The 27,216-nt window shown below is 45.9% G+C and overlaps 1 protein-coding gene across 1 annotated transcript in view; it reads left to right on the top strand.

Annotated features, from left to right (window-relative positions):
* LOC137384031 (uncharacterized) overlaps nt 1-27,216 on the top strand; it is a 102,797-nt gene that overhangs the window by 20,955 nt on the left and 54,626 nt on the right. Inside the window, exons 6-7 of the mRNA XM_068057596.1 lie at nt 18,446-18,528; nt 25,944-26,174. Coding sequence (XP_067913697.1) covers nt 18,446-18,528; nt 25,944-26,174 — 314 coding nt within the window. The remainder of the gene's footprint in view (nt 1-18,445; nt 18,529-25,943; nt 26,175-27,216) is intronic.

Below are 27,216 nucleotides of genomic sequence, written 5' to 3' on the forward strand. Positions count from 1 at the left end.
TGGGAGCAAGTTCCACATTCTCACCTGTCTCTGGGGTACTATTACTTTTGAAATTACTGGACTTGGATTCTGTGCAGGGGCTGTTGTAAATGGAATGTGAAACATTGTGTTATGTTTTAAAAACAAATCAATGTATCGGATGGAAAGGTACAGAGCATGCTGGACATGCATAAGGTATTTCACGGTCTTAATAGACTACGGAATTGGGATGTTAGGCAGAGATTTATAAGTATCTTGTATAAGAATTGTACGAATCAGGAAAACCGTGCTGTAAACAGATTGATATAGACAGAGGGGGAAATTAGGTGTACAGCGTACACTAAGAAGAAATCGCGAGGAAAAGACTTAGTTCGGGCTATTTCGGAGGCAAGTGAGTGGAAGATGTTTTAAAAAGTTATAACGAAACTACTAAACAGTTATTAAGACACGAAGGCGACTGACTCTTTATCCTCTGTTCCCGTGTGATCTCCAAAACAAGTGACTCGGCTGACAGATCTTGATCTCCAGTCCAGGCAAATATTGTAACTCAAGATGCAGAGACTGTAATAGACCAGCATAGGAAGAGATGATCCTGTGGCTGGTGTGACTGATGAGAGGAATTCTGCTAGTTGACCAATTTGCTGTGCGTTTGTTCCATATATAAAGTAATTTTTTTTTATTTGCGAAAGGTGTCATCCTTAATCCGTTGTGCCTTAAAAGTAGAAAATGCTGGAATTGCTGAGCAGATCAGGCAATGTGTGTGGAGAGTGAAACAGTTAACCTTTTAGGTTTCATCAGAACTGGAAAAAGTTGAGATGTAACAGGTTTTAAGCAAACACAGGCAGGGAGGAGGGGTGAGGAGAACAAAAGGGTCTGTGATGGGCAGGTGAGATTAAATAACAAAAAGGATGATGGTGTGAGGTAAAAGGCAGATTTCCAGCATCAGCAGTATTCTCCTTTTGTATCAGTGTCTTTCGAGTAATGGATCACTAATTCCTGCTTTGCAGTTGTCTGTTGGGCAATGTTTAAAGAAATGGCCCCTCGAGGAATCAACGGGTGGAACAATATACAGATGTCCTTGTGGTTAAGAGTGATACAGATGGGAAACCAGTTGTTTTGATTTATCATAGTGGGGCACGTCAACATTGGAATGTGAAATGAGTGCACTGGAGAGACGGGGATGATAGACTGGAACAGACAGGCACCAGGTTTGATACAGGATTAGGTTGGGGGCTATCAGGGCATGGTGGGTGATTGGGGTGGGGGGGGGGGGGGGGGAGGTGGTGGTATTAAACTTAGGAAAGGAGGGACATTGGCTAAAATTTGCTCTGTAAATAAAGTTTAGTTGAAACTGAAAACAAACTGGGAGAGCGGTCAGTAAAACATGCTAGTTGTCAGGTAGCAGTGAAATGCAAGTGTGCTTGCTGACTGGCTCAATTTTTTAAATTTCTCATTCTTATTTCAAGTTCCTCCATATCTCTGTAACCTCTTCCAGCCCTACAAACTCCAATAACTTCAGCGCTCCTCCAATTCTGGTTCAGAGCACATCTGCGGTTTTCATCGCTCCACATTTGTGGCTGTGCCTTCAACTGGAATGGGCGACACAGTGGCGCAGTGGTTAGCACCGCAGCCTCACAGCTCCAGCGACCCGGGTTCAATTCTGGGTACTGCCTGTGTGGAGTTTGCAAGTTCTCCCTGTGTCTGCGTGGGTTTTCTCCGGGTGCTCCGGTTTCCTCCCACAAGCCAAAAGACTTGCAGGTTGATAGGTAAATTGGCCATTATAAATTGCCCCTAGTATAAGTAGGTGATAGGGACAGGTGGGGACGTGGTAGGAATATGGGATTAGTGTAGGATTAGTATAAATGGGTGGTTGATGGTCGGCACAGACTCGGTAGGCCGAAGGGCCTGTTTCAGTGCTGTATCTCTAAACTAAACTAAACTAAACTGCCTGGTCCCTAAGCTCTGGAATTCCCTTCATAAACCTCTCCACCTCTCTACTTCTCCTACCTCCTTGAAGATACTCCTTTGACCAAGCTTTTTTTGTCACCTTCCCTAGTATTTCTTCACGCAACTCTTCAAATTTTGTCTGAAGCAGATTGGGAATTACTAAGTTAAAGGTACAATATAAATGCAAGTTGTTGTTGTTGTAAAAAGCAGGGGCATCAGACATGTTTATGGTGGGCCTGATCCTGGCAGTTGGCGCAGGTCACATTTGGCAAAAGTTATTAAAATAGGTTTAAAAAAAAAACAAAAAAAAGAACCATGGTATTTTGGCAGAAAGTATTTGCAGGGCTATGGGTAAAAGGTAGGAGAGTGGGACGAGCTAAGTTGCTCTTGCAGAGAGCTGGCACATACATGACAGGCCAAATGGCCTCCTTCTGTAACTGTAACCATTCTATGCCTTCTATGACTTACTTACATGTAAATTTTAATTTGTTCATTGCAACTGTGACTACATGTCAGAAGTACTTTAATGCCTCTCAGGTGCTCCAGAAGGTTGTGAAAGGCTCTACATCTTTTTTTTAAAAAGGCAAATATCTATTTACGATTTCCCATTAACCAGTAATTATGCTTGACCTGTGAGTGAGATTCTGCCCAGTGGACAGGTCAGAGTTTTGAACAACTCAAAACCTTTTGGCCAGAATTTTGCACAGAACTGGAGACTGGCAAAATAGTGAAGAAAAATGTTGAGAAAATGTGTATTTATGAAAAGAAAATGTCTTAACTGGTCCTTGCAATCTGGCGGAGGAGGTTATAGAGATATGGAAGGGAGAGGCCGTGGAGAGGTTTGAACAGTGTGCTTTCTAAATGGTGTAAAGCTACAAACGGTGGATATTCAAAGAGACTTGGGGATCCAGCTGCACAGATCACTAAAATGCCATGCATAGCTACAGAAAATAATCAAAAAGGCTAATGGAATGCTGGCTTTTTTAATTAGAGGACTAGAATACAAGGGGATAGAAGTCATGCTACATGTGTGCAAAGCCCTGGTTGTACCACGCCTGGATTACTGTGAACAGTTCTGAGCACCATACCTTGGGAACGATATATTGGCCATGGAGGGAGTACAGTGTAGATTTACCGGAATGGTACCTCGACTCCAAGGGTTAAATTAGGAGGAGAAATTATGTATATTAAGGTTGTATTCCCTATTCGCATGCTGCTTTCACATGCGTTCAAATCCTCTGAAGAAGGAATTTTCCTCCACACAAGATCAGGGGGCAGGTTGTTCAACCTTGCCCATCTAAGAGCGAAGTCCAAAGTACGGAAAGTCCTCATCAGAGAACTCCTCTTTGCTGACGATGCTGCTTTAACATCTCACACTGAAGAGTGCCTGCAGAGTCTCATCGACAGGTTTGCGTCTGCCTGCAATGAATTTGGCCTAACCATCAGCCTCAAGAAAACGAACATCATGGGGCAGGACGTCAGAAATGCTCCATCCATCAATATTGGCGACCATGCTCTGGAAGTTGTTCAAGAGTTCACCTACCTAGGCTCAACTATCACCAGTAACCTGTCTCTAGATGCAGAAATCAACAAGCGCATGGGTAAGGCTTCCACTGCTATGTCCAGACTGGCCAAGAGAGTGTGGGAAAATGGCGCACTGACACGGAACACAAAAGTCCGAGTGTATCAGGCCTGTGTCCTCAGTACCTTGCTCTACGGCAGCGAGGCCTGGACAATGTATGCCAGCCAAGAGCGACGTCTCAATTCATTCCATCTTCGCTGCCTTCGGAGAATACTTGGCATCAGGTGGCAGGACTATATCTCCAACACAGAAGTCCTTGAAGCGGCCAACACCCCCAGCTTATACACACTACTGGGTCAGCGGCGCTTGAGATGGCTTGGCCATGTGAGCCGCATGGAAGATGGCAGGATCCCCAAAGACACATTGTACAGCGAGCTCGCCACTGGTATCAGACCCACCGGCCGTCCATGTCTCCGCTATAAAGACGTCTGCAAACGCGACATGAAATCGTGTGACATTGATCACAAGTCGTGGGAGTCAGTTGCCAGCATTCGCCAGAGCTGGCGGGCAGCCATAAAGACAGGGCTAAATTGTGGCGAGTCGAAGAGACTTAGTAGTTGGCAGGAAAAAAGACAGAGGCGCAAGGGGAGAGCCAACTGTGCAACAGCCCCGACAAACAAATTTCTCTGCAGCACCTGTGGAAGAGCCTGTCACTCCAGAATTGGCCTTTATAGCCACTCCAGGCGCTGCTTCACAAACCACTGACCACCTCCAGGCGCGTATCCATTGTCTCTCGAGATAAGGAGGCCCAAAAGAATTCCCTAGAGTTTAGAAGGTTAAGGGGTAATTTGATCAAAGTTTTCAAGATATTAAGGGGAACCAATAGGGTAGATAGAGAGAAATTATTCTGCTGGTTGGCGAGTCTAGGATTAGGAAGCATAATGTAAACATTAGAGTCAGACCTTTAAGGAATGAAATTAGGAAACACATCTTCACACAAAGAGTGGTAGAAGTTTAAAAAATGTTTTTGATTTGTTCGTAGGATGTGGATTTATTGCCCATCTCTAATTGCCCTTGAGAAGGTGGTGGTGAGCTGCATTCTTGAACTGCTGCAGTCCATGTGGTGCAGGTACATCCACAGTGCAGTTAAGAAGGGAGTTCCAGGATTTTGACCCAGCGATAGTGAAGGAATGGCGATGTAGTTCCAAGTCAGCATGGTGTGTGGCTTGAAGGGGAACTCGCAGGTGGTATTCCCATGCATCTGCTGCCCTTGTCCTTCTGGTGGTAGAGGTTGTGGGTTTGGAAGGTGCTGTCTGAGGAGCCTTGGTGTGTTGCTGCAGTGCATTTTGTATATGGTACACGCAACTACCACCGTGCATCGGTGGTAGAGGGAGTGAATGTTGAAGGTGATGGATGGGGTCCCAATCAAGGGGGCTACTTTGTCCTGGATGGTGTCGAGCTTCTTGAATGTTGTTGGAGCTGCACCCATTCCAGGTAAGTGGAGAGTATTCCATCACACTCCTGACTTGTGCCTTGTAGATGGTGGACAGGCATTGAGGGGGTCAAGAGATGAGTTACTCGCCGCAGGATTCCCAGCTTCTGACCTGCTCTTACAGCCACAGCATTTATGTGGCTGGTCCAGTTCAGTTTCTGGTCAATGGTGACCCCCAGGATGTTGCTGGTGGGGGATTCAGCGATGGTAATGTCATTGAATGTCAATTGGAGCTGGTTAGATTCTCTCTTATTTGAGATGGTCATTGCCCGGCACTTACGTGGCGCAAATGTTACTTGCCACTTATCGGCCCAATCCTGGATATTGTCCAGGTCTTGCTGCATTTGGACATGGGCTACTTCAGTACCTGAGGAGTTGTGAATGGTGCTGAACATTGTGCAGTCATCAGCGAGCATCCTCAGTTCTGACCTTATGATGGAGGGAAGATCATTGATGAAGCAGTTGAAGATGGTTGGGCCTAGAACACTACCCTGAGGAACTCCTGCAATGGTGTCCGGGGACTGAGATGATTGACCTCCAACAAACACAACCATCTTCCTTTGCGCTAGGTATGACTCCAACCAGTGGAGAGTTTCCCCCCGATTCCCATTGACTTCAGTTTTGCTAGGGCTACTTGATGCCATACTCGGTCAAATGCTACCTTGATGTTAAGGGCAGTCACTCTCACCTCACCTCTTGAGTTCAGCCCTTTTGTCCATGTTTGGACCGAGGCTGAATGAGGTCAGGAGCTGAGTGGACCTGGCGGAACCCAAACTGAGCCTCAGTGAGCAGGTTTTTACTGAGCAAGTGCTGCTTGATAGCACTGTTGGAGACCCCTTCCATCACTTTGCTGATGATCAGGAGTAGAGTAATCAGGCTGTAATTGGCTGGGTTGGATTTGTCCTGCTTTTTATGCATAGGACATACCTGGGCAATTTTCCATATTGCTGGGTAGATGCCAGTGTTGTAGCTGTACTGGAACAGCCTGGCTAGGGGCGTGGCTAGTTCTGGAGCTCAAGTCTTCAGTACTATTGCTGGAATGCTGTCAGGGCTCGTGGCCTTAGCAGTGCCTTCAGTCATTTCTTGATATCATGTGGAGTGAATCGGATTGGCTGAAGACTGGCATCTGTGATGCTGGGGACCTCAGGAGGAGGCCAAGATGCATCATCCACTCGGCACTTCTGGCTGAAGATGGATGCAAATGCTTCAGCCTTGTCTTTTGCACTGATGTGCTGGACTCCCCCATTGTTGAGGATGGAGATATTTGTGGAGCCTCCAATTCCTGTCAGTTGTTTAATTGTCCACCATTTGTGACTGAAAGTGACAGGAGCTTAGATCTAATTTGTTGGTTGTGGGATTGCTTAGCCCAGTCTATCCATGCTTCTTTTGCTGTTTGGCATTCAAGTAGTTGTACCTTCAATGGGATCACACCTAATTTTGAGGTATGTTTGGTGCTGCTCCTGGCATGCCCTCCTACGCTTCATTGAACCAGGGTTGATCCCTGGCTTGATGGTAATGGTAGGGTGAGGGATATGCTGGGCCATGAGGTTACAGATTGTGGTTGAATACAATTCTGCTGCTGCTGATGGCCCACAGTGCCTCTTGGATGCCCAGTTTTGAGTTGCTAGATCTGTTCGAAACCTATCCCATTTAGCACGGTGGTAGTGGCACACAACACGATGGTGGGTACCCCACTGTAAAGACGGGATCTCATCTCCACAAGGACTGTGCGGTGGTCACTCCTACCGATAGTGTCATGGAGAGATGCATCTGTGACAGGTAGATTGGTGAGGACGAGGTCAAGTAGGTTTTTCCCCCTTGGTTTCCTCACCACCTGCCGCAGACCCAGTCTAGCAGCTATGTCGTTTAGGGCTCGGTCAGTATTGATGCTACCAAGCCATTCTTAGTGATGGTCCTTGAAGTCCCCCACCCAGAGTACATTCTGTGCCCTTTCTACCCTCAGTGCTTCTTCCAATTAGTGTTCAGCACGGAGAAGCATTGATTCATCAGCCGAGGAGGGGGGTGGTGGTAGGTGATAATTAGGAGGTTTCCTTGCCCATGTTTGACCTCCTGCCATGAAACTTCATGGGATCCAGAGTCGATGCTGAGGACTGTCAGGGCACCTCCCTCCCGACTGTATACCACTGTGCTGCCACCTCTGGTGTGTCTGTCCTGCCGGTGGGACAGGACATACCCAGGGATGGTGATGGTGGTGTCTGGGACATTGTCTGTAAGGTATGATTCCTTGAGTATGACTATGTCAGGCTGTTGTTTGACTAGACTGTGGGATGGTTCTCCCAACTTTGGCACAAGCCCCCAGATGTTAGGGATAATTCTCTTCCACAAATGGCAATTTATGCTAGATCAATAATTCATTTTAAATCTGAGATTGATAGATTTTTGTTAACTACAGGTATTAAGGGATATGGGGCAAAGATTGGTATATTGAATTAGGTCGTAGATTGGCCATGATCTCATTGAATGGCAGCGGAACAGGTTCATGGGTCCCAATGGCCTTCCTAATCTCCAGCACCATACTGGGAGTCAACAGTTGCTTCTTGCAATGACCAGAGTTCGAGAAGCCCTCATTCATGAACAAGCCACTCCTAAAGGGATCATGGTTAATATCGAGCGAAAGTTAAACATTGCTGGCCTTTATGCACCTGGCAGTCACAGTGGTGTCTATTGAAGTTGCTGTGAAGAAATGGGGGAGTTTTAGATTCAGTTGCTGCTCTTGAGTTAAGTGGTGTCAACCAAGGCAGCAGTTGGAACATGCCCGTTGAGTTCCATGCCTGTGGGCTAATGAAGGGGAAAATTCACCAGGATTCCTGCTCCTGATGGTTGCTTATTGATCCCAGGCGGAAAGTATGTGTGGAGTTGTCAGGTGAGGATAGGATCAGAATCTGCTTTATTATCCTTCATGGTGAAACAGGTTTCCAAACACACTCCTTAGGCTATATGAAGATACAGCAGCAACAACATGCATTTATATAGCACCTTTAACATAATATGTTATCAGAGCAGTGCTGGTGCCTGTGGAGCCATACCCCAACAAGAGTAGGCAGATTGTTATTGTGTGCGTTTGAGTGAATGAGGGGTGAAAGATTGTGAAGATTTTTTTTCCACAAATTGTTTTGCCCCTCTCATTGAATCCTTGCTTGGGTGGAGTTCCATCGGCATTAGGCACCCTTTAAACCTTGTCTAAGTGTCCATTTCTAATGTATGATGCTTGCTAATGGATGTCAGCAAGCTTATTGACTCTGGTGGGAGGGTGGGGGAGATGGGCATATCACTGCCAGTGTCAGTCGTGGCTCAATTGATAACACTTTTGCCTCAGAACCACAAGATTCCAGGTTCAATCCCACTCCAGGGCTTGAGCACAAAAATCAAGGCTGACGCTCCAGTGCTGCACTGTTGGAGGCGCTGTTTTTCGATTGAGATGTTTACCCTAGCCCCCACCTGCCTGCTTAGGTGAATGTAAAAGATGCCTTGGCACTATTTTGAAGAGGAGCAGGGGAGTTATCCCCGGTATCCTGGCTAATATTTATCCCTCAATCAACATAAAAAAAAACAAGTTATCTGTTTGTGGGAGCTAGCTGTGTGCAAAGTAGCTGCCGGCTGCGTTTCCTACATTACACCAGTGACTACACTTCAAAGTACCACATTGGCTGTAAAATGCTTTGGAGACGTCCATTGGTTGTGAAAGGTGCTATATAAATGCAAGTCTTTTTCTTAAAGCTCAACTCGTCCTCACCAACTGCCCTGATTCTGCCAAACTTCTTAAATGTGCATCTCAAACAATGGAGTTTTGAAGTGCAGTGACCAGTTGAAAGGGCTGTGGGATCGTTTAGCATCCACCCAAACTATCTGATGGAGGGGGGAAGGACTCAGTTTAACAGCTCGTCTGAAGTATGGTGAATCCAACAATGCAGCACTCCCTCCGTATGGAGAATGGGCTTAGTTTGAGAGCTCATTCCTTGTATGGTGCTTATAGCGTCATAGAGTTATACAGCACAGAAACAGGCCCTTTGGCCCATCATGTCCATGCCAGCCATCAAGCACCTATCTATTCAAATCCCATTTTCCAGCACGTGGCCCATAGCCTTGTATGCTATGGCATTTCAAGTACTCATCTGAATGCTCCTTAAATGTTGTAAGTGTTCCTGCCACTACCACCCCTACAGGCAGTGTGTTCAGATTCCAACCACCCTCTGGGTGAAAACATTTTTCCTCAAATCCCCTCGAAACCTCCTGCCCCTTATCTTAAATTTATGCCCCCTGGTTATTGACACCTCTGCTAAGGGAAAAAGTTTCTTCCTATCTATGCCCCTCATAATTGTGTATACCTCAATCAGGATCCCCCCTCAGCCTTCGCTGCTCTAAGGAAAACAACCCCAGCCTATCCAGTCTCTCTTCATAGCTGAAATGCTCCAGCCCAGGCAACATCCTGGTAAATCTCCTCTGCACCCACTCCAGTGCAATCACATCCTTCCTAATAGTGTGGTGACCAGAACTGTACACAGTATTCCAGCTGTGGCCTAACTAGCGGTTTATACAGCTCCATCATAACCTCCCTGCTCTTATATTCTACGCCTCCGCTAATAAAGGCAAGTATCCCATATGCTTTCCTAACCATTTTATCTACCTGTGCTGCTGCCTTCTGTGATCTATGGACAAGTACACCAAGGTCCCTCTGACCCTCTGTACTTCCTAGGGTCCTACTGTCCATTGTATATTCCCTTGCCTTGTTAGTCCTCCCAAAATGCATCACCTCACACTTCTCAGGATTAAATTCCATTTACCACTGCTCTGCCCATCTTACCAGCCCATCTATATCATCCTGTAATCTAAGGCTTTCCTCCTCACTATTTACGACACCACCAATTTTCGTGTCATCTGCGAACATTACTGATCATACCTTCTATATTCACGCAAAATCATTAATGTACACTACAAATAGCAAGGGTCCCAGCACCGATCCCTGCAGTACACCACTGGTCACAAGCTTCCAATTTGCAAAAACAACCCTCGACCATCACCCTCTGCCTGCTGCCACTAAGCCAATTTTGGATCCAATTTGCCAAATTGTCCTGGATCCCATGGGCTGTTACCACCTTGACCAATCTCCCTTGTGGGACCTTATCAAAATTGAAGTTCATGTAGACTACATCAACTGCTTTACCCTCATCTACACATTTCGTCACCTCCTCAAAAAATTCAATCAAATTTGTTTGTCATGATCTCCCCCTGACAAAGCCATGCTGACTATCCCTGATTAATTCCTGCCTCTCCAAGTGGAGATTTACTCCTGTCCCTCAGAACCTATACTCTGACCTATATTGCTGCCAAGGGAGTCAAACTGACATACTGGGCAGCAAGCTATAGATTTCAGGCTGACAGGATTCCACTGAATGTATAAGATGTTTCATGCTGTCATGCTGTTTGCTGGTGAAGGAGAATTAACAGATGTTTCTGCCGGGTTAAGCCAGCCAAGTGTGGTGATGTATGTTTACGTGCCCTTAAAATAACAAAAGTCACTGTGCACTGTCTCAGTGCATACTTTTAAGCAGCAAATTTCTTAAGCGGTGCCAGGTTGTGCAGACTGTTGTTAAACCATCATCTGTATAGCAAAAAGGATGTGTGGTTACAGGTCTCATCAAAGAGGAAATTGGTAATTATATTTTACATAGAAGTTGAAAGGGGCCAATGACATATCGTTCTGTGACGCCGGATGGATTAGTGATAGACTCTTGTGCACAAGTCACCAATATAAGGTGTATCCCGCCAGCAGTTTGTTAGAACAGACTCGAGAGATAACTGCACAGTGAAGATTATATATCCTGTTGGCGGAGTGGTAATTATATCAATTTTTGATATTTTTTCTGTTGAACTTTGTAATGATACTCTGTACTTTTATTGCTGTCAATAAAAGTTATTAAAGACAGTTAATCACTATGAGGTTGGTTGTTTGAGTCCTAGAACCTTAAGATTCCCAATGCTGGAGTTACTGAAACTTTGGGCTTTCTTGGCCTATGTGATTCAGCTGCTCATTGTCGTACCAGCTGTGTTGGACAGGAGGGGTGGAGCAGTGATGCCAAGTGTGTGACATCAAGACCTTGATATGTACCAAGTGAGTTGGTTGGTTTGAATGATAATCTCATCAACGCTGCATAGGATCCTACTGACTCCTCTCTGGGTATTTTGCATCTCAATGGAGTCATTTTGTGTTCGGCTGTGAGCCTAATTTCTACATTCTACAGCTCTGGGTATAAATCCTGTGCAGCTTCACCTAGAGTAGTAATTAAACCTGCTGGAAGTACTTGGCGAGCAGCAGATCCTTCATTACTGCTTGTCTTCTTGATTTTCAGAAATAATTTTCTAGTGGTGTGCAAAAGAAAATCAAATCAGAATTGGAAATCATTCCTTTTCAATATTAAAACTATCAGAATCTTGATATTAAAGAAAAGCCAAAAGGCACTCGGAATCTTTAGCAAATAGAGCGATGGATTAATCTCTTGAGCTCAACAAACCAAGGTAATAGCCTAAAAAAGCCGTAAAGCTTCTCCTTGCCCGCACTGACAGACTGTGTATGGTAGTTGGCGCGCGTAGGCTGTAATCCACCACTCATGGGTAAACAACAATCCAGCCAAACTGTAGGCGAGGGCTGTCTGCTGTAATTGAAAAGCTTCCCATCCGCCATAGTTTGTGATTGCTTACAGCGGAGAATGTTCCACTTAAGAAAGCACTTATTGTTGGTGTCCTGTAGAGGTCAGCACAGACCAGCCTTGTGCTGGAATTCCCGCTATCCCCATCTGGTCGGTCAAGTAAAATGTTTGACCATTGCTGCTGTCTCTTCATGTGGCCAAATATTTTCTTCTTGATGTTACTTGAGGTGGTTTAAGCCACTTGTACTACATTGTAAATAAAAAGCTGAGTGAATTCTGATCTATGTTATCAATTTAACTGGGTATTGTATCAAGATTTTTCAGTCAATCGTGCCTGCGTGATTATGGTCTGAAAACAAAACCCTGTGAAAATTTGGAATATGAGCAGAAAATGCTGAAAGCTTTCCCAGTGGCTGAGTTGAGACAGTAAGTAGTTGAGCCATAAAGACCCGGAACAACAACCATTTGGATTTATAAAGTGTCTTTAATGTAGTAAAACATCCCAAGTTGCTTCGCAGGAGTGTTAACAAACAAAATATGATGCATTGGTCACCATGGAGATATTGGGACAGGTGCCCAAAAGCTTGAAAAAGAGGATGACTTTAATAAGTGCCTTCAAAGAGGGGAAGTAGTTAGAATGGTAGAGACATTTAGGGAAGGAATTCCAGAGCTTAGAACCTAGGCAACTGTAGGCATGGCCACCAATGGTGGGGCTAAGGAAATTGGCAATGCATGAGCCCAGAATTAGAGGAACGCAGAAATCTTGGAGTGTTATAGAGCAGGAGGAGGTGACAGAGCATGGGTGGTGGGGGGAGGGGGAGTGGGGCCATAGAGGGATTTGAACATAAGGATGAGAATTTTAATAGCTGCTTTTTACTCATGTTGTGTCCATTTAATTTTCTTTGATATTTGAACTGGCACAGTCCAAAGCATTTATACAACACTTGAAGTAAAACCTCAGTAGGTTCTGATGCATGTTACCCATGTTGCTGGACTAGAAGTCATTGCAGGTCAAAAAGTACTGCTGGGGTGAAAAATGAATGGGACCAGGTGTGAGATAGGATACGGGAAGATTTCCGGTTCAATCCCTTTTCTGTCTTAGTAGAATGTTAGACTTAGTACATTTAGGGGAGTAGAGAGAATGAGAAGCGAGATTGCGTGTAGACGGACAGTTAGGCTAAGCAATCCTGCAAGATGGAGTCTAGTGAAGTCGTCTTAAACAAAAGCTGCCTAGCTGTTTCTGTCATATGAATTACTCTGCAGTTGAGTCTTTCTTTCTATGGCCTCCTTATCTCGAGAGACAATGGGTAAGCGCCTGGAGGTGGTCAGTGGTTTGTGGAGCAGCGCCTGGAGTGGCTATAAAGGCCAATTCTAGAGTGACAGCCTCTTCCACAGGTGCTGCAGAAAAATTTGTTTGTCGGGGCTATAACACAGTTGGCTCTCCCCTTGCGCCTCTGTCGTTTTTCCTGCCAACTACTAAGTCTCTTCGACTCGCCACACTTTAGCCCCGCCTTTATGGCTGCCCGCCAGCTCTGGCGAATGCTGGCAACTGACTCCCACGACTTGTGATCAATGTCACAGGATTTCATGTCGCGTTTGCAGACGTCTTTAAAGCGGAGACATGGACGGCCGGTGGGTCTGATACCAGTGGCGAGCTAGCTGTGTCTTTGGGGATCCTGCCATCTTCCATGCGGCTCACATGGCCAAGCCATCTCAGGCGCCGCTGACTCAGTAGTGTGTATAAGCTGGGGATGTTGGCCGCCTCGAGGACTTCTGTGTTGGAGATATGGTCCTGCCACCTGATGCCAAGTATTCTCCGGAGGCAGCGAAGATGGAATGAATTGAGACGTCGCTCTTGGCTGACATACGTTGTCCAGGCCTCGCTGCCATAGAGCAAGGTACTGAGGACACAGACTTGATACACTCGGACCTTTGTGTTCCGTGTCAGTGCGCCATTTTCCCACACTTTCTTGGCCAGTCTGGACATAGCAGTGGAAGCCTTTCCCATGCGCTTGTTGATTTCTGCATCTAGAGACAGGTTACTGGTGATAGTTGAGCCTAGGTAGGTGAACTCTTGAACAACTTCCAGAGCGTGGTCGCCAATATTTATGGATGGAGCATTTCTGACATCCTGCCCCATGATGTTTGTTTTCTTGAGGCTGATGGTTAGGCCAAATTCATTGCAGGCAGCCACAAACCTGTCGATGAGACTCTGCAGGCATTCTTCAGTGTGAGATGTTAAAGCAGCATCGTCAGCAAAGAGGAGTTCCCTGATGAGGACTTTCCATACTTTGGACTTCGCTCTTAGACGGGCAAGGTTGAACAACCTGCCCCCTGATCTTGTGTGGAGGAAAATTCCTTCTTCAGAGGACTTGAACGCATGTGAAAGCAGCAGGGCGAAGAAAATCCCAAAAAGTGTGGGTGCGAGAACGCAGCCCTGTTTCACGCCACTCAGGATAGGAAAGGGCTCTGATGAGGAGCTACCATTTTGAATTGTGCCTGTCATATTGTCATGGAATGAGGTGATGATACTTAGTAGCTTTGGTGGGCATCCAATCTTTTCTAGTAGTCTGAAGAGACCACGTCTGCTGACGAGGTCAAAGGCTTTGGTGAGATCAATGAAAGCAATGTAGAGGGGCATCTGTTGTTCACGGCATTTCTCCTGTATCTGACGATCGATCTCTCTGCACGAAAGCCACACTGTGCCTCAGGGTAGACGCGCTCGGCCAGCTTCTGGAGCCTGTTTAGAGCGACTCGAGCAAAGACTTTCCCCACTATGCTGAGCAGGGAGATTCCACGATAGTTGTTGCAGTTACCGCGGTCACCTTTGTTTTTACAGAGGGTGATGATATTGGCATCGCGCATGTCCTGAGGTACTGCTCCCTCGTCCCAGCACAGGCATAGCAGTTCATGTAGTGCTGAGAGTATAGCAGGCTTGGCACTCTTGATTATTTCAGGGGTAATGCTGTCCTTCCCAGGGGCTTTTCCGCTGGCTAGAGAATCAATGGCATCACTGAGTTCCGATTTTGTTGGCTGTATGTCCAGCTCATCCATGACTGGTAGAGGCTGGGCTGCATTGAGGGCAGTCTCAGTGACAACATTCTCCCTGGAGTACAGTTCTAGGTAGTGCTGAACCCAGCGGTCCATTTGTTTGCGTTGGTCAGTGATTATGTCCCCTGATTTAGATTTGAGGGGGGCGATCTTCTTGATGGTTGGCCCAAGAGCTCTCTTAATGCCATCATACATTCCTCTGATGTTTCCGGTGTCTGAGGCCAGCTGAATATGACGGCATAGGCGTTGCCAGTAGTCGTTTGCGCAGCGCCTGGCTGTTCTTTGTGCAGTGCTTCTGGCTGCTTTAAGTGCTGTGGATGTTAACTCGCCTGGGGCTTTCTTGTAGTTCAACAGTGCAATGCGCTTAGCGGCTGTGACAGGTTCCAGCTCTTCATTATGAGATTGAAACCAGTCTGCATTTCTCTTCGCACTTTTTCCGTAGGTGGTCAAAGCTGACTCATAGATGGCATCTCTAATGTGGGCCCACTTGGTCTCAGCATCCCCTGTGGGAGTGTTTTGAAGGGCTGTTATAAGTGAATTTAGAAATTTTTGTAACAGCTGTGGGTGAGAAATTCTGCTCGTGTTAATGCATGGGTGGCCCTTCTGCTTGGAATGATGCAACTTCTTTGGTCTGAGTCTAACCTTGCTGCACACCAGGGAGTGGTCGGTGTCGCAGTCCGCACTGTGGAAGCTGCGTGTGATTTGAACACTGTTTAAGGCGGCTCGCCTTGTGACAATGAGGTCTAGCTGGTCCCAATGACGCGATCTTGGGTGCCTCCATGAAACCTGATGACAGGGTTAGTGTGAAAGAACGAGTTGGTGATGCAGAGGTTATGATAGGTACACAACTCAAGCAGTCTCTGCCCGTTCTCATTCATCCTTCCAACGCCATAGCGCCCAAGGCAGGAGGGCCATGAGTCGTGGTCGGCCCCAACCCTGGCATTAAAGTCCCCCAGCCGGAATAGGTGTTCGGTGTTGGGGATGCTGCTAATGATGTTATGGAGTTCCTCGTAGAACTGATCTTTAGCTTCAGGTGGGGAGCAGAGTGTTGGGGCATAGATGCTGAGTAGGTGTACTGGGCCAGAGGTGGTGAGCAGTCGGATGGACAGTATGCGTTCCGAGCCATATGAGGGAGGCTCTATCATGCTGAGCAAGGAGTTTCTGATGGCGAAGCCCACTCCATGCTGTCTTGGTTCTTCAGGATCCCTGCCCTGCCAGAAGAAGGTGTAGTCTTGCTCTGCTAGAGATCCACTCGCGGGGAGGCGTGTCTCCTGAAGTGTTGCAATGTCTACATTGAGTCTACTGAGCTCGTTGTTAATGATGGCGGTCTTCCGAGAATCGTTGATTTGTGTAAGGTCTTCCGACAGGCCAGGACACATAGTTCTGACGTTCCAGCTTGCAAAGCGAAGGGCTGGTACCTTCTTTCCTTTTTTCGTGTTGTTTGGTGCGGTGTTTCAGTCCACCTTTCGGGCAATGACCCTGAGCTCCAAGCACCCATTGAAGCAGGTAGACTGTGGCGGGACAGAATCTTAATGACTGGGGGCTGCCCGGTTTGAGGCGGGCGGTAGCTGTCCAGTGAGGTGCGATGGCCTCTCGCACTGACAAAGGCAACCTGTGGCGCCCAGTTTCTACGCCAATTTATCTGGACTTATAACCCGTAACTGCTGCCTTCCATGTTGTTTCAGTCGCTGTGAGGCAACTATGGAGTGACCTCTCCATGGCGCATGCCTGGGCAAATTTATGGAGGTTGAGAGTTGCCCAGTCGTCAAAACCCCCCTCTCGGCCTTTCTGGTGTCCAAAGGAGTGCAGAGCACGATGTTTGACACCGGTATGGCTGCAGGAACTGCCGGAAACATGCCAAAGGTGACACATGACCGCCTACGGGGTTCCGCTCCGGATTTTCTGTTAGGGTTTACTCCCTTAGCCCTGGTCTCTCCCGAGATGCCCGCAAGGCATTGGGGTTGTTAGGGCCCCTACACAGGTGTAGGATGATGCCGGTGGGAGGAGGGGATGCAAGGGGGAGGGGTGGAGGGAGGGGGGTGCAGGGGGAAGGTGGTGCGAGGGGGGTGCTGGGACGGGGTTGTGAGGGGATGAGCTGAGAGGGTGGAGCAGCGAAGGGGGAGGGGAAGGGGAGGGAAGCAGGTGCAGGTAATCCATTTCCTCAGTGCCCGCCATCGACGTCCGGAAAGCTCATCCGCGTCCTTCGGGAGGTGAAGCATGTTTTGGCAGACTTACAGAGGTGATTACATTCGCTAAGGGTTTTTTGATGTGGTTTATATAAAGGCATACAGCATTGCCGACAGTGCGCTGCAGATGCTCTCTGAGCCATCTCCCGCGGGCGCTGTGAAGTTGCGTCCGAGGAGCCGTTCGTGGGTTTTGTAGTGTACAGTGGGTAAAATGTAAAGCTTGCTCTAACAATTGGCTGTAGTATGAAAGAAAGTCTTGCGTTTATAAACTGGTTTTAACAAACCACTGGACGTGTCAAAGTGCTTTACAGCCAATTAAGTACTCTTGTACTGTAATCATTGTTGTATTGTAGAAACACGGCAGCCAACTTGCACACAGAAAGATGCAACAAAAAGCAATGGTAATGACCAGGTAATCTATTTTTGTGATGTTGATGCATAGATAAATATTGACCAGAACACCAGGGATAAATCCCCTGCGTATTGAAATAGTGCCATATAATCTTTTATGTCCACCTGAAAGGGCAGGCACAGTCTCATCTGAAAGGCAGCAACTCCACCAGTGCAGCACACCCTCAGTACTGCATTGGAGTGTCAGCCTTGATTTTGGTGGTCAAGTTCTGAAGTGAGCCTTGAACCCAGAACCTTGTGACACAGAGGCAAGAGTGCTACCAACAGAACCACAGCTGATCTATGCCGATGAGCATTTGTTTATCTTTAGGTATTACGATGGAGTCCATGGTTTGTGAGACCAGTGGAGGAGTGTGTGCAGACTGTTGTTTGAACAAATGACTTGTAAAATTATGTTTTTTTGAGACAGTCCCCAACTTCAAAATGATACTAAAAACTTCAGGCTTCTGAGGAAACTGAAACTGGTTGGAACCAGATAAGACACAGAGTCATTTGATCAGAGGCATGTGACTAGAGCTATCCTAGCTCAGATTAGAAGATTGCAAAGCTGAAGCAGGCTGCAGGTAGAGTGTTTTGCAGGCGAGCTTCTGAGACTGGAACCTGATTCTGGGAGATGGCCATTGGCAAATACGAGTTGTGATAGCTGCTTTCAGTGACTTAGAGATACTGGTGGAACCACGCCATCAAGATTGTCGTGAGCAGGGCCAACGAGGTTTGAGAGGCGACAAGACCGAAACATTCAAGGGAAGACTGCAATGCACACTATCGACGCGAAGGAAGTACATCGGTGTCTGCATCTTGGACAGGAGCTGGAAATCTACCTGAAGAAGTTCAGAGTTTTGATGAACTTTGTGACTGTTTGTTTGGTGCCATCTTTGCTGAAAGGACAGCCCTGTCTTTGTTGCATCTGATATTTAACGTGTAATCTGTAAACTTTATATATTGACCGTGATTTGTCTGTTATTTCATATTTAATTTATGTAGTGAAATATTATTCATTTGTTTTTTTTATTGGGGCCATTCAGCAAATTTGGTTCTTTTTGTTTGTTGATCTCTACGGGGTTCATACCAATATGAAAATGCACGCAATTAGTGGCAGGCTGTATGTAAAAATATTCAGAAATATCTGAGGTTTAGCGGTGGATTACTTCGACACTTTTTCCTGACTTTCTTCTGTGTCTTTGTTTTTTAGCCTTTCATCACAACGCCTGTTCTGATAAATGTGACATGTATCTGAAGAATTACAGACAATGTCCATGCCCAGTAGGAAGATCAGTAAGTACCCATAACTTTTACTTTTCCTTGCCAGATTTGGCAATCTTAAAAACTAGGCAGCATGCCAGACAAGTAATGAATTCTTTTGGAAGGACATGGTCTGCCTTATAATAGGTCTTGCACAGTCTGTTACCAAAGAGCACAGAATTCTACGATCTTCTGTTAAAATTAGAAACCAAATATCATTATTTGCAGATTTTGACACTGGCTTGACATGTACTGTGATAGAAAAGCTCCTGGGTGGACAACATTGGCAGAAATTAAGCTGAAGTTAAAGGGGGACCAATCGGTAGTTTCTTTCTGTGAGGCTGGGACGATACCAGTTTACAGATTTCAAATTACACACTCCAGTTTGGAGTGTGTGATGCCACAGCCAGCACATTATCTGATTCATCCCTGAGCATTGCATACATGTGGTTCAATGCATATGTATTAAATATAGCAGAACTGAACTTTTGAATTATGCTTTTGTGAATTTGGATCCTATTACAGTTTTATACTCGTTACACTGATTTTCTTCAGTCCCTCTCCCAAGGGCCATGATACGTGTGTGAACCTAGACAGCGAGAATTGTCAGGCAATTTTTCATTAAGGGTTGAAGGGGAAATGCTCTGTAAATTGTCTGAAATATATCTGCAAAATGGCATTTCAGCTTATAAGTGAAGACACTAGTTGAACTGAATGCTGGGAAAGGGAAACTGAACCAAGACCTTTGGACGTTCCAAAGTGCCTCACAGTCAGTGACGCACGTTTGAAGTGCAGTCACTGTTGTAATGTAGGAAACACAGCAGCCAATTTGTGCACAGAAAGCTCCCACAAACAGCAAAGTGATAATGACCAGGTAAGTGTTTTTTAAAAAGTAATGTTGGTTGAGGAGTTAATATTGGCCAGGAAACCAGGGAGAACTCACCTGATCTTCAAATAATGCGAGGAGAACTCCCCTGATCTTCAAATAATCCGACAGGATCTTTTACATCCATCTGAGAGGGAAAACCATGAAGCTGTAGATTTAAACACAACATTTCCTTATCAGTGGTATGGAGGCCTGATAAATACTGTGTTTAGGAATAGTGCTTTAGTGAGACATAAATATATTGTTCCATATCTGGTCCTTTGGAGAGCTTGTTAAAGAAGAGACTGAGAAGTGGGGTCTGACCTGTCTTGATGTCCATGCTTCATTAGCTTGAGATTTTCCAGATCACAAACATGACTGTTAGAAATGGATTTTTTTTTAACTGATTATAATCCTGTGAAATGCCTTGGCTCTGTTTTACTAGGTTAAAGGCCCTATATCAATGCAAATTGCTGGTTTGTTATGAGAGTCCCTTTGTCTTTAGTCTTCTGTAGTAATTGTTGCTGAACAGATGCAGAACAAGACCTTTAAGGATTTAAAAAACAAAGGCGCATGTGAGGCTGCAGAGTAAAAGAGTAGCTCAAAACCCAGTTTACACTGGAGACTTTTAACAGTGGCGCTGGTTTAGATTGGATTGTGAAGGAGCCTTGGTGAGCTGCTGCAGTACATCTTATAGATGGTACACACTGCTGGCACTGTGCGTCGGTGGTGGAGGGAGTGAATGTTGAAGGTGGTGGATGGGGTGCCAATCAAGCGGGCTGCTTTGTCCTGGATGGTGTCGAGCTTCTTGAGTGTTGTTGGAACTTCACCCATCCAGGCAAGTGGAGAGTATTCCATCACACTCCTGACTTGTGCCTTGTAGATGGTGGACAGGCATTGGAGAGATAGGAGGTGTTACTCACTGCAGAATTCCCAGCCTCTGACCGGCTCTTGTAGCCACAGCATTTATGTGGCTGGTTCAGTTCAGTTTCTGGTTAACGGTATTCACCAGGGTGTTTGATAGTGGAGGATTCAGCGATGGTAACGCCACTGAACGTCAAGGGGAGATAGTTGGCTTCTGTCTTGTTTGAGATGGTCATTGCCTGGCACTTGTGTGGCGTGAATGTTACTTACCACTTATCAGCCCAAGCCTGGATGTTGTCCGGGTCTTGCTGCATATGCACATGGGCTGCTTCAGTATCTGAGGAGACATGAATGGTGCTGAACATTGTGCAATCATCTGACTTTATGATGGAGGGAAGGTCATTGATGAGGCAGCTGAAGATGGCTGGGCCTAGTACACTACCCTGAAGAACTCCTGCAATGATGTCCTAGGACTGAGATGATTGACCTCCAACAACCACAACCATCTTCCTTTGTGCTATGTATGACTCCAACCAGCAGAGACTTTTCCACCTGATTCCCATTGACTCCAGTTTTGCCAGGGCTTCTTGATGCCATCCTCGATTAAATGCTGCCTTGATATCAAGGCAGTTACTCTCAACTCACCTCTTGAGTTCAGCTCTTTTGTCCATGTTTGGACCGAGGCTGAATGAGGTTAGGAACTGAGTGGCCCTGGCAGAATCCAAACTGAGCCTCAGTGAGCAGGTTATTGCTGAGCAAGTGCTACTTGATAGCACTGTCAATGACCCCTTCCATCACTTTGCTGATGATCGAGAGTAGACTGATGGGGCGGTAATTGGCTGGATTGGATTTGTCCTGCTTCTTGTGCACAGGACACACTTGGGTAATTTTCCACATTGCTGGGTAGATACCAGTGTTGTAGCTGCACTGGAACAGCCTGGCTAGGGGCGCGGCCAGTTCTGGAGCACAAGTTTTCAGTAGTATTGCCAGAATATTTTCAGGGTCCACAGTCTTTGCAATATCCAGTGCCTTCGGCCATTTCTTGATATTACGTGGAGTGAATCGGATTGGCTGAATACTGGCATCTGTGATGCTGGGGACCTCAGGAGGAGGCCTAGATGCATCATCCACTCGGCACTTCTGGCTGAAGATGGATGCAAATGCTTCAGCCTTGTCTTTTGCACTGATGTGCTGGGCTACCCCATCGTTGGGGATGGGGATATTTGTGGAGCCTCCACTTCCTGTCAGTTGTTTAATTGTCCACCACCATTCATGACTGGATGTGGCAGGACTGCAGAGCTTAGATCTGATCTGTTGGTTGTGGGGTTGCATAGCCCTGTCTAATGCATGCTGCTTCTGCTGTTTGGCATACAAGTAGTCCTGTGTTGTAGCTTCACCAGGCAGTCACCTCATTTTTAGGTATGTCTGGTGCTGCTCCTGGCATGCCCTCCTACACTCTTCATTGAACCAGGGTTGGTCCCTGGCTTGGTGATAATGGTAGAGTGGGGGATATGCCGGGCCATGAGGTTACAGTGGCGGTACAGTGGCGCAGTGGTTAGCACCGTCGCCTCACCGCTCCAGCGACCCGGGTTCAATTCTGGGTACTGCCTGTGTGGAGTTTGCAAGTTCTCCCTGTGTCTGCGTGGGTTTCCTCCGGGTGCTCCGGTTTCCTCCCACATGCCAAAGACTTGCAGGTTGATAGGTAAATTGGCCATTATAAATTGCCCCTAGTATAGGTAGGTGGTAGGGAAATATAGGGACAGGTGGGGATGTGGTAGGAATATGGAATTAGTGTAGGATTAGTATAAATGGGTGATTGATGGTCGGCACAGACTCGGTGGGCCGAAGGGCCTGTTTCAGTGCTGTATCTCTAAACTAAACTAAACAGATTGCGGTTGAATACAATTCTCCTGCTGCTGATGGCCCACAGCGCCTCATGGATGGCCAGTTTTGAGTTGCTAGACCTGATCGAAATTTATTCCATTTAGCACGGTGGTAGTGCCACACAACACAATGGAGGGTATCCTCAATGTGAAGACAGGTCTTTATCTCCACAAGGACTGTGCGGTGATCACTCTGACCAATGCTGTCATGGACAGATGCATCTGCAACTGGTAGATTGGTGAGGATGACGTCAAGTAGGTTTTTCCCTCTTGGTTCTCTCACCACCTGCCGCATACCCAGTCTAGCAGCTATGTCGTTTAGGACTTGGCCAGCTCGGTCAGTAGTGGTGCTACCGAGCCAGTCTGGGTGATGGACCTTGAAGTCCCCCACCCAGAGTACATTCTGTGTCCTTGCTGCCCTCAGTGTTTCTTCCAATTGATGTTCAACATGGAGAAGCACTGATTCATCAGCTGAGGGGGTGGGTAGGTGGTAATCAGCAGGAGGTTTCCTTGCCTAGGTTTGATCTGCTGCTATGAGACGTCATGGAGTCCGGAGTCAATGCTGAGGACTCCCTCCTGACTGTATACCACTGTGCTGCCACCTCTGGTCTGTGGGACAGCTCTCCCAATTTTGGCACAAGCCCCCAAATGTTAGTAAGGAGGACTTTGTAAGATCGATAGGGCTGGGTTTGTCATTATCATTTCCAGTGCCTAGGTCGATGTCAGGTGGTCCGTCCGGTCTCATTCCTTTTCTGAGACTTTGTCGTGGTTTGATGCAACTGAGTGGCTTGCTAGGCCAATTCAGAGGGCATTTAAGAGTCAACCTCTTTGCTGTGGGTCTGGAGTCACATGTAGGCCAGTCCAGGTAAGGACGGCAGATTTCCTTCCCTAAAGGACATTAGTGAACCAGATGGGGTTTTACAACAATCAACAATGGTTTCATGGTCACCATTGGACTAGATTTTAATTCCTGATTTATTCATTGAATTCAGATTTCACCATCTGCTGTGGTGGGATTCGAACCCATGTCCCCAGACCATTAGCCTGGGATTCTAGGTTAGTAGTCCAATGACATTACCACGACACCACCGCCTCCCCTTGGGAGCCGATAGGTAACCAGACGCAGAAAGAATATCTTGTGTGAAAGGTAATTGTAACCCAAGTATGGCTGAGAATCATCTTCCCCCGCCAAGTTCTTTTCTCATAATTCTCAAATGGCCAACGTTCCAGGGGAAGACACTCTGAAGCTGTCCTTGAAGTGCGGCTGCATTAACCTTAATGATTGGGAGGAACTTGCTGCAATCATTCAGCATAGAGACAACTTGTCCACCAAGCTGCATCATGCTTCGAGTCCCAACGCTTCAATGATGAGACAGGAAGGAAAGAAAAGGAAGCAAATTCTGCACTCCGGATCCCATTATCCCATGGGAATCCTGCCCGATCTGTTGAAAGATCTACAGCTCGAAAATCGGACTGCTCAGTCACATGAAGATCCATGGCAGAAACTCACGACCTTGAGCAGACGTCATCCTTGAATTGAGGGACAGTCGACAACAAATCCCAAGTACAAGAATGGTCATCTCCATTAGTTAAGCTGTAAATAGACACATGTCAACTCATCAGTCTAGTATGGACTGTTTTTGGTGTAATCATAATAATGGATTGGCTTGGCAGTGGTCACATGCACCCAGGAGCTAAGAGTTTTTAAAGGAGTGAGTGTGATCAGCTCCCCAAGTACTTCCTATGGAGACTGCAAGCACAATGGAATTAGTTCAGGTTAGCAGATGTTCATGTCTTTCAGATTGGTAATGTATGATCTGTTGAAGATTGTTTTCGGAATGTTACGATGATGTGTTATGCTGTAGAATTAACGACATAGAATAAAGCCTGTTGAGGATTAAGTTGTGGAGTGTTTTCATTTAGAGTGTGGAACCCAAAATACTAAGTATTGAAGTTAACAACCTCTAATTGATTGGTTTAACGATATATCAGTGGTACCTCAGAACAGGACTAGGCCATTCAGGTCCTCAACCCTGCTTCGCCATTCAGTTAGATCATGGCTGCTGTAAGGGAATGGGATAAGCTTTCTCTTTATTATTTTTAGTAATGAGTTTTTTGCAATGATGTGTGTTAGAATAAATTGTAGTTTGTGAATTATTGCATGAAATACAATAAGATGTCTCAAATGTAGACTAAACTGTTGATGAATGCCTGCAGAATGCAGAGCCAAAAACAATTTCTTTTTATTTCTTCTTGGGATATGAGCATTGCTGGTAAGGCCAACATTTATTTCCCATCCCTAAGTGCCCTTGTGCAGCTATTGGTGAGTCACTTGAACCACTGCATGTGGTGTAGTTACCCCCACAGTGCTGTTAGGAAGGGAGTTCCAAGATTGTGACCTAGTGACAGTGAATGAATGACAATATAGTTCCAAGTTAGGATGGTGTGTGACTTGGAGGGAAACTTGCAGGTGGAGATGTTCTCATGCATCTGCTGTCCTTGTGGTTCTAAGTGGTAGAGGTCGCAGGTTTAGAAGGCGCTGTTGAAGGAGTCTTGGCGAGTTGCTGCAGTGCATCTTGTAGGCGGTAGACACAGCTGCTGCTGTGCAGCGGTGGTGGAGGGGATGAATGTTTAAGGACATATCTACTCTGCTTAAAATGTTAAAAGGATTTGACATTCAATCGGATCCCCCTCCCAATCTTCTATTCTCAAGGCAGTACAAGCCAGGTTTATGCAACCTTCCCTCTGAATGTCACTCCCAAAACTGCAAAGTGGCAGCAATCTGTGGTAATTGTCAACTTAACACTGAAATGTATTATGACAGTGCTTCTATATTTTTAAGTTTTTTTTTTGAGGACTCGTATTTTAGAATTATGGACATTGCTTTCTTTGGGAAAACTGAAAAGGATTCCATGGATTTTTTTTCACTGGGGTCATTGAAACGACACTGAGAGATCTTGTTTGAAAACAATATTTACTGCCTTCAGATAAACACCCAGCAGGGGCTTTTTGACTTAGGCGAGATGTTTACAGAGAAGTGACAGGTCAAGGTTTATAGGGGTTTCACTTTGGACAGTGTGTTGGAGTGTGAACTGTTTTGAAGGCAGTTGGACAAAACCAGCCAAGAGAGCAGCCACCATCAGCGCCATCTTCCATCTCTTTGAGAACTTCCTGAGAATCACGTGTAAAAAAATAGAGAAACTGATGCTGCATTTCTCCTGAAAAGCCTGCCAGAAACACCTGTTGTCGCATTTCTCCTAGAAAGCCTGCCAAACTGATCTTCAACGTCGCCTAGAAAGATCCCAGTGCCAGCCGTCTATGCATATTTGAGACGCCAAACCAAAAAGGGACAACTGACATTTTTCCATATCAAGAATTCGCAAATATTTGGCCAAAGTATTCTTTGTTTTCTGTCTTTTTTTGTAAAAGAGCTCTAAAGAGAAATTCTCTCTTTTTCGGTTAGTGTGTGTGTGTGTCTAAGGTAAAAAGGGAACTTTCATATTTCAATCTGTGTGTTAATGCTTTGCTTTGTTACTGGTTAATTCTCGATTTATAATAAACTGATAATTTTGTTATTTATTAAAGAAACCTGGTTAGTGTATTTTATTCTGGGATAAAGGGCAGTGTGTATGATTGACTATATCGATAACTGGGTAAACATTTAAATATGTGTTGTGACCTGTGGAGAAATGGAACTAGAAAAGACAGTGACTCCTCCTGCAGGTCTTAACTAATGCAATTGGTAAACAGAACTGATTCTTGATGTTTGAGGCTGTGTCTTTACACCAAGTACTTCAGCAAATGTGGTATGTTTTATTTTTCTCTCTCTTCCATAGTCCCACAGCAAGGAGATGGAATTAATCTATAGAAGATGTCTTCAAAGTGAGCCCGAAGCAGACGATCAGTCTCCACGCAGTCAAAGTCTTCCTCGAGTTCATGACCAGAGACAACAGGAAAAGCATATTCCTCATCGTAAACCCAGCAATGACGAAAGTGGCAAGGAACAGGCAAATGAAGTCCACCAGAAGGGTGTCGGATCAGTGATATACAGCAACCAACATGAACGGGTGAGTAATGGCGGAATATGGGACTGAGGGGAAGGAATGGTATTACACAGCAATGGGGCCACGGCACAATTTCAAAGGGAGGGCTCCAGGTTGTACACAGAATCCTGCAGGTGATGTGCAGGCAATTCTTTTTCTTCCTTTCCAACTTTCTCCTTTCCCCGCTGTTCCAAAGACAGTGATTTCTCGGAGCACAGGAATACTGCATACCCTCTGGTACTTTGCCCAAGTGGGTTTGACTCTGCTAATTGACTGCGGAGAGCGTCACAGCCGAGTCCCAGCTATCCACATGAGTATTTTCAGCAGAATTCGCTAAATAATGATCAGTATTGGAAATCCTGGCTAATCCTAATCTTTTTTTATTCATTTGGGAGGTTGTGGGCATTGCTGGCTTGGCCAGCATTTATTGCCCATCCCTAATTGCCCTTGAGAGGGTGGCGGTGAGCTGACTTCTTGAACCACTGCAGTCTTTGGGGTGTAGGTACACCCACAGTGCTGTTAGGAAGGGACGAGTGAGGCCAGTGGTTCTATCACTTAGCACCGACCTGGAGATCAGCAGATTTGTGATAATTTTCTTTCTGCGTTCCCCGTGAGCCTCTGCTCAATGCGCCACCCTGATGGTACAACGTGTGAAGAACGTTGGGAGGTGAATTCAAGGTTTATCACTCTGGGTGTTGCCTCCTAAAGCTGGGATACTGTCAATAGAATTAGATAAATTGTCAAGAATCAAAGAACAAATACAACGAATGCTAGTGTACAGAAGTTAAAAGGGAAATCCATTTAATATGGCAACTGAAGAATTGCCATTTAAAGCTTGTATTTTATTTACTGATCTACTTACTTTATTCAGTGCTATTGACTTTCAGCAAACACTATGGGTGTAATTTGCTAGGATATGTGACTCAGTCACTCACTGGATAACCTCTCTAACCCTTTTGAGAAATTGTGCTATGCTTAGTTCTGCTCTTTAATGGGGAGGAAAATCACTCTCCTGGAAAGGAAGGAAGATAAATAGCATTGCTTGGAAGTTACAGCAGCGATGGTG

The sequence above is a fragment of the Heterodontus francisci genome, chromosome 25 (assembly GCF_036365525.1).
Source record: "Heterodontus francisci isolate sHetFra1 chromosome 25, sHetFra1.hap1, whole genome shotgun sequence".
Lineage (NCBI taxonomy): Eukaryota > Metazoa > Chordata > Chondrichthyes > Heterodontiformes > Heterodontidae > Heterodontus > Heterodontus francisci.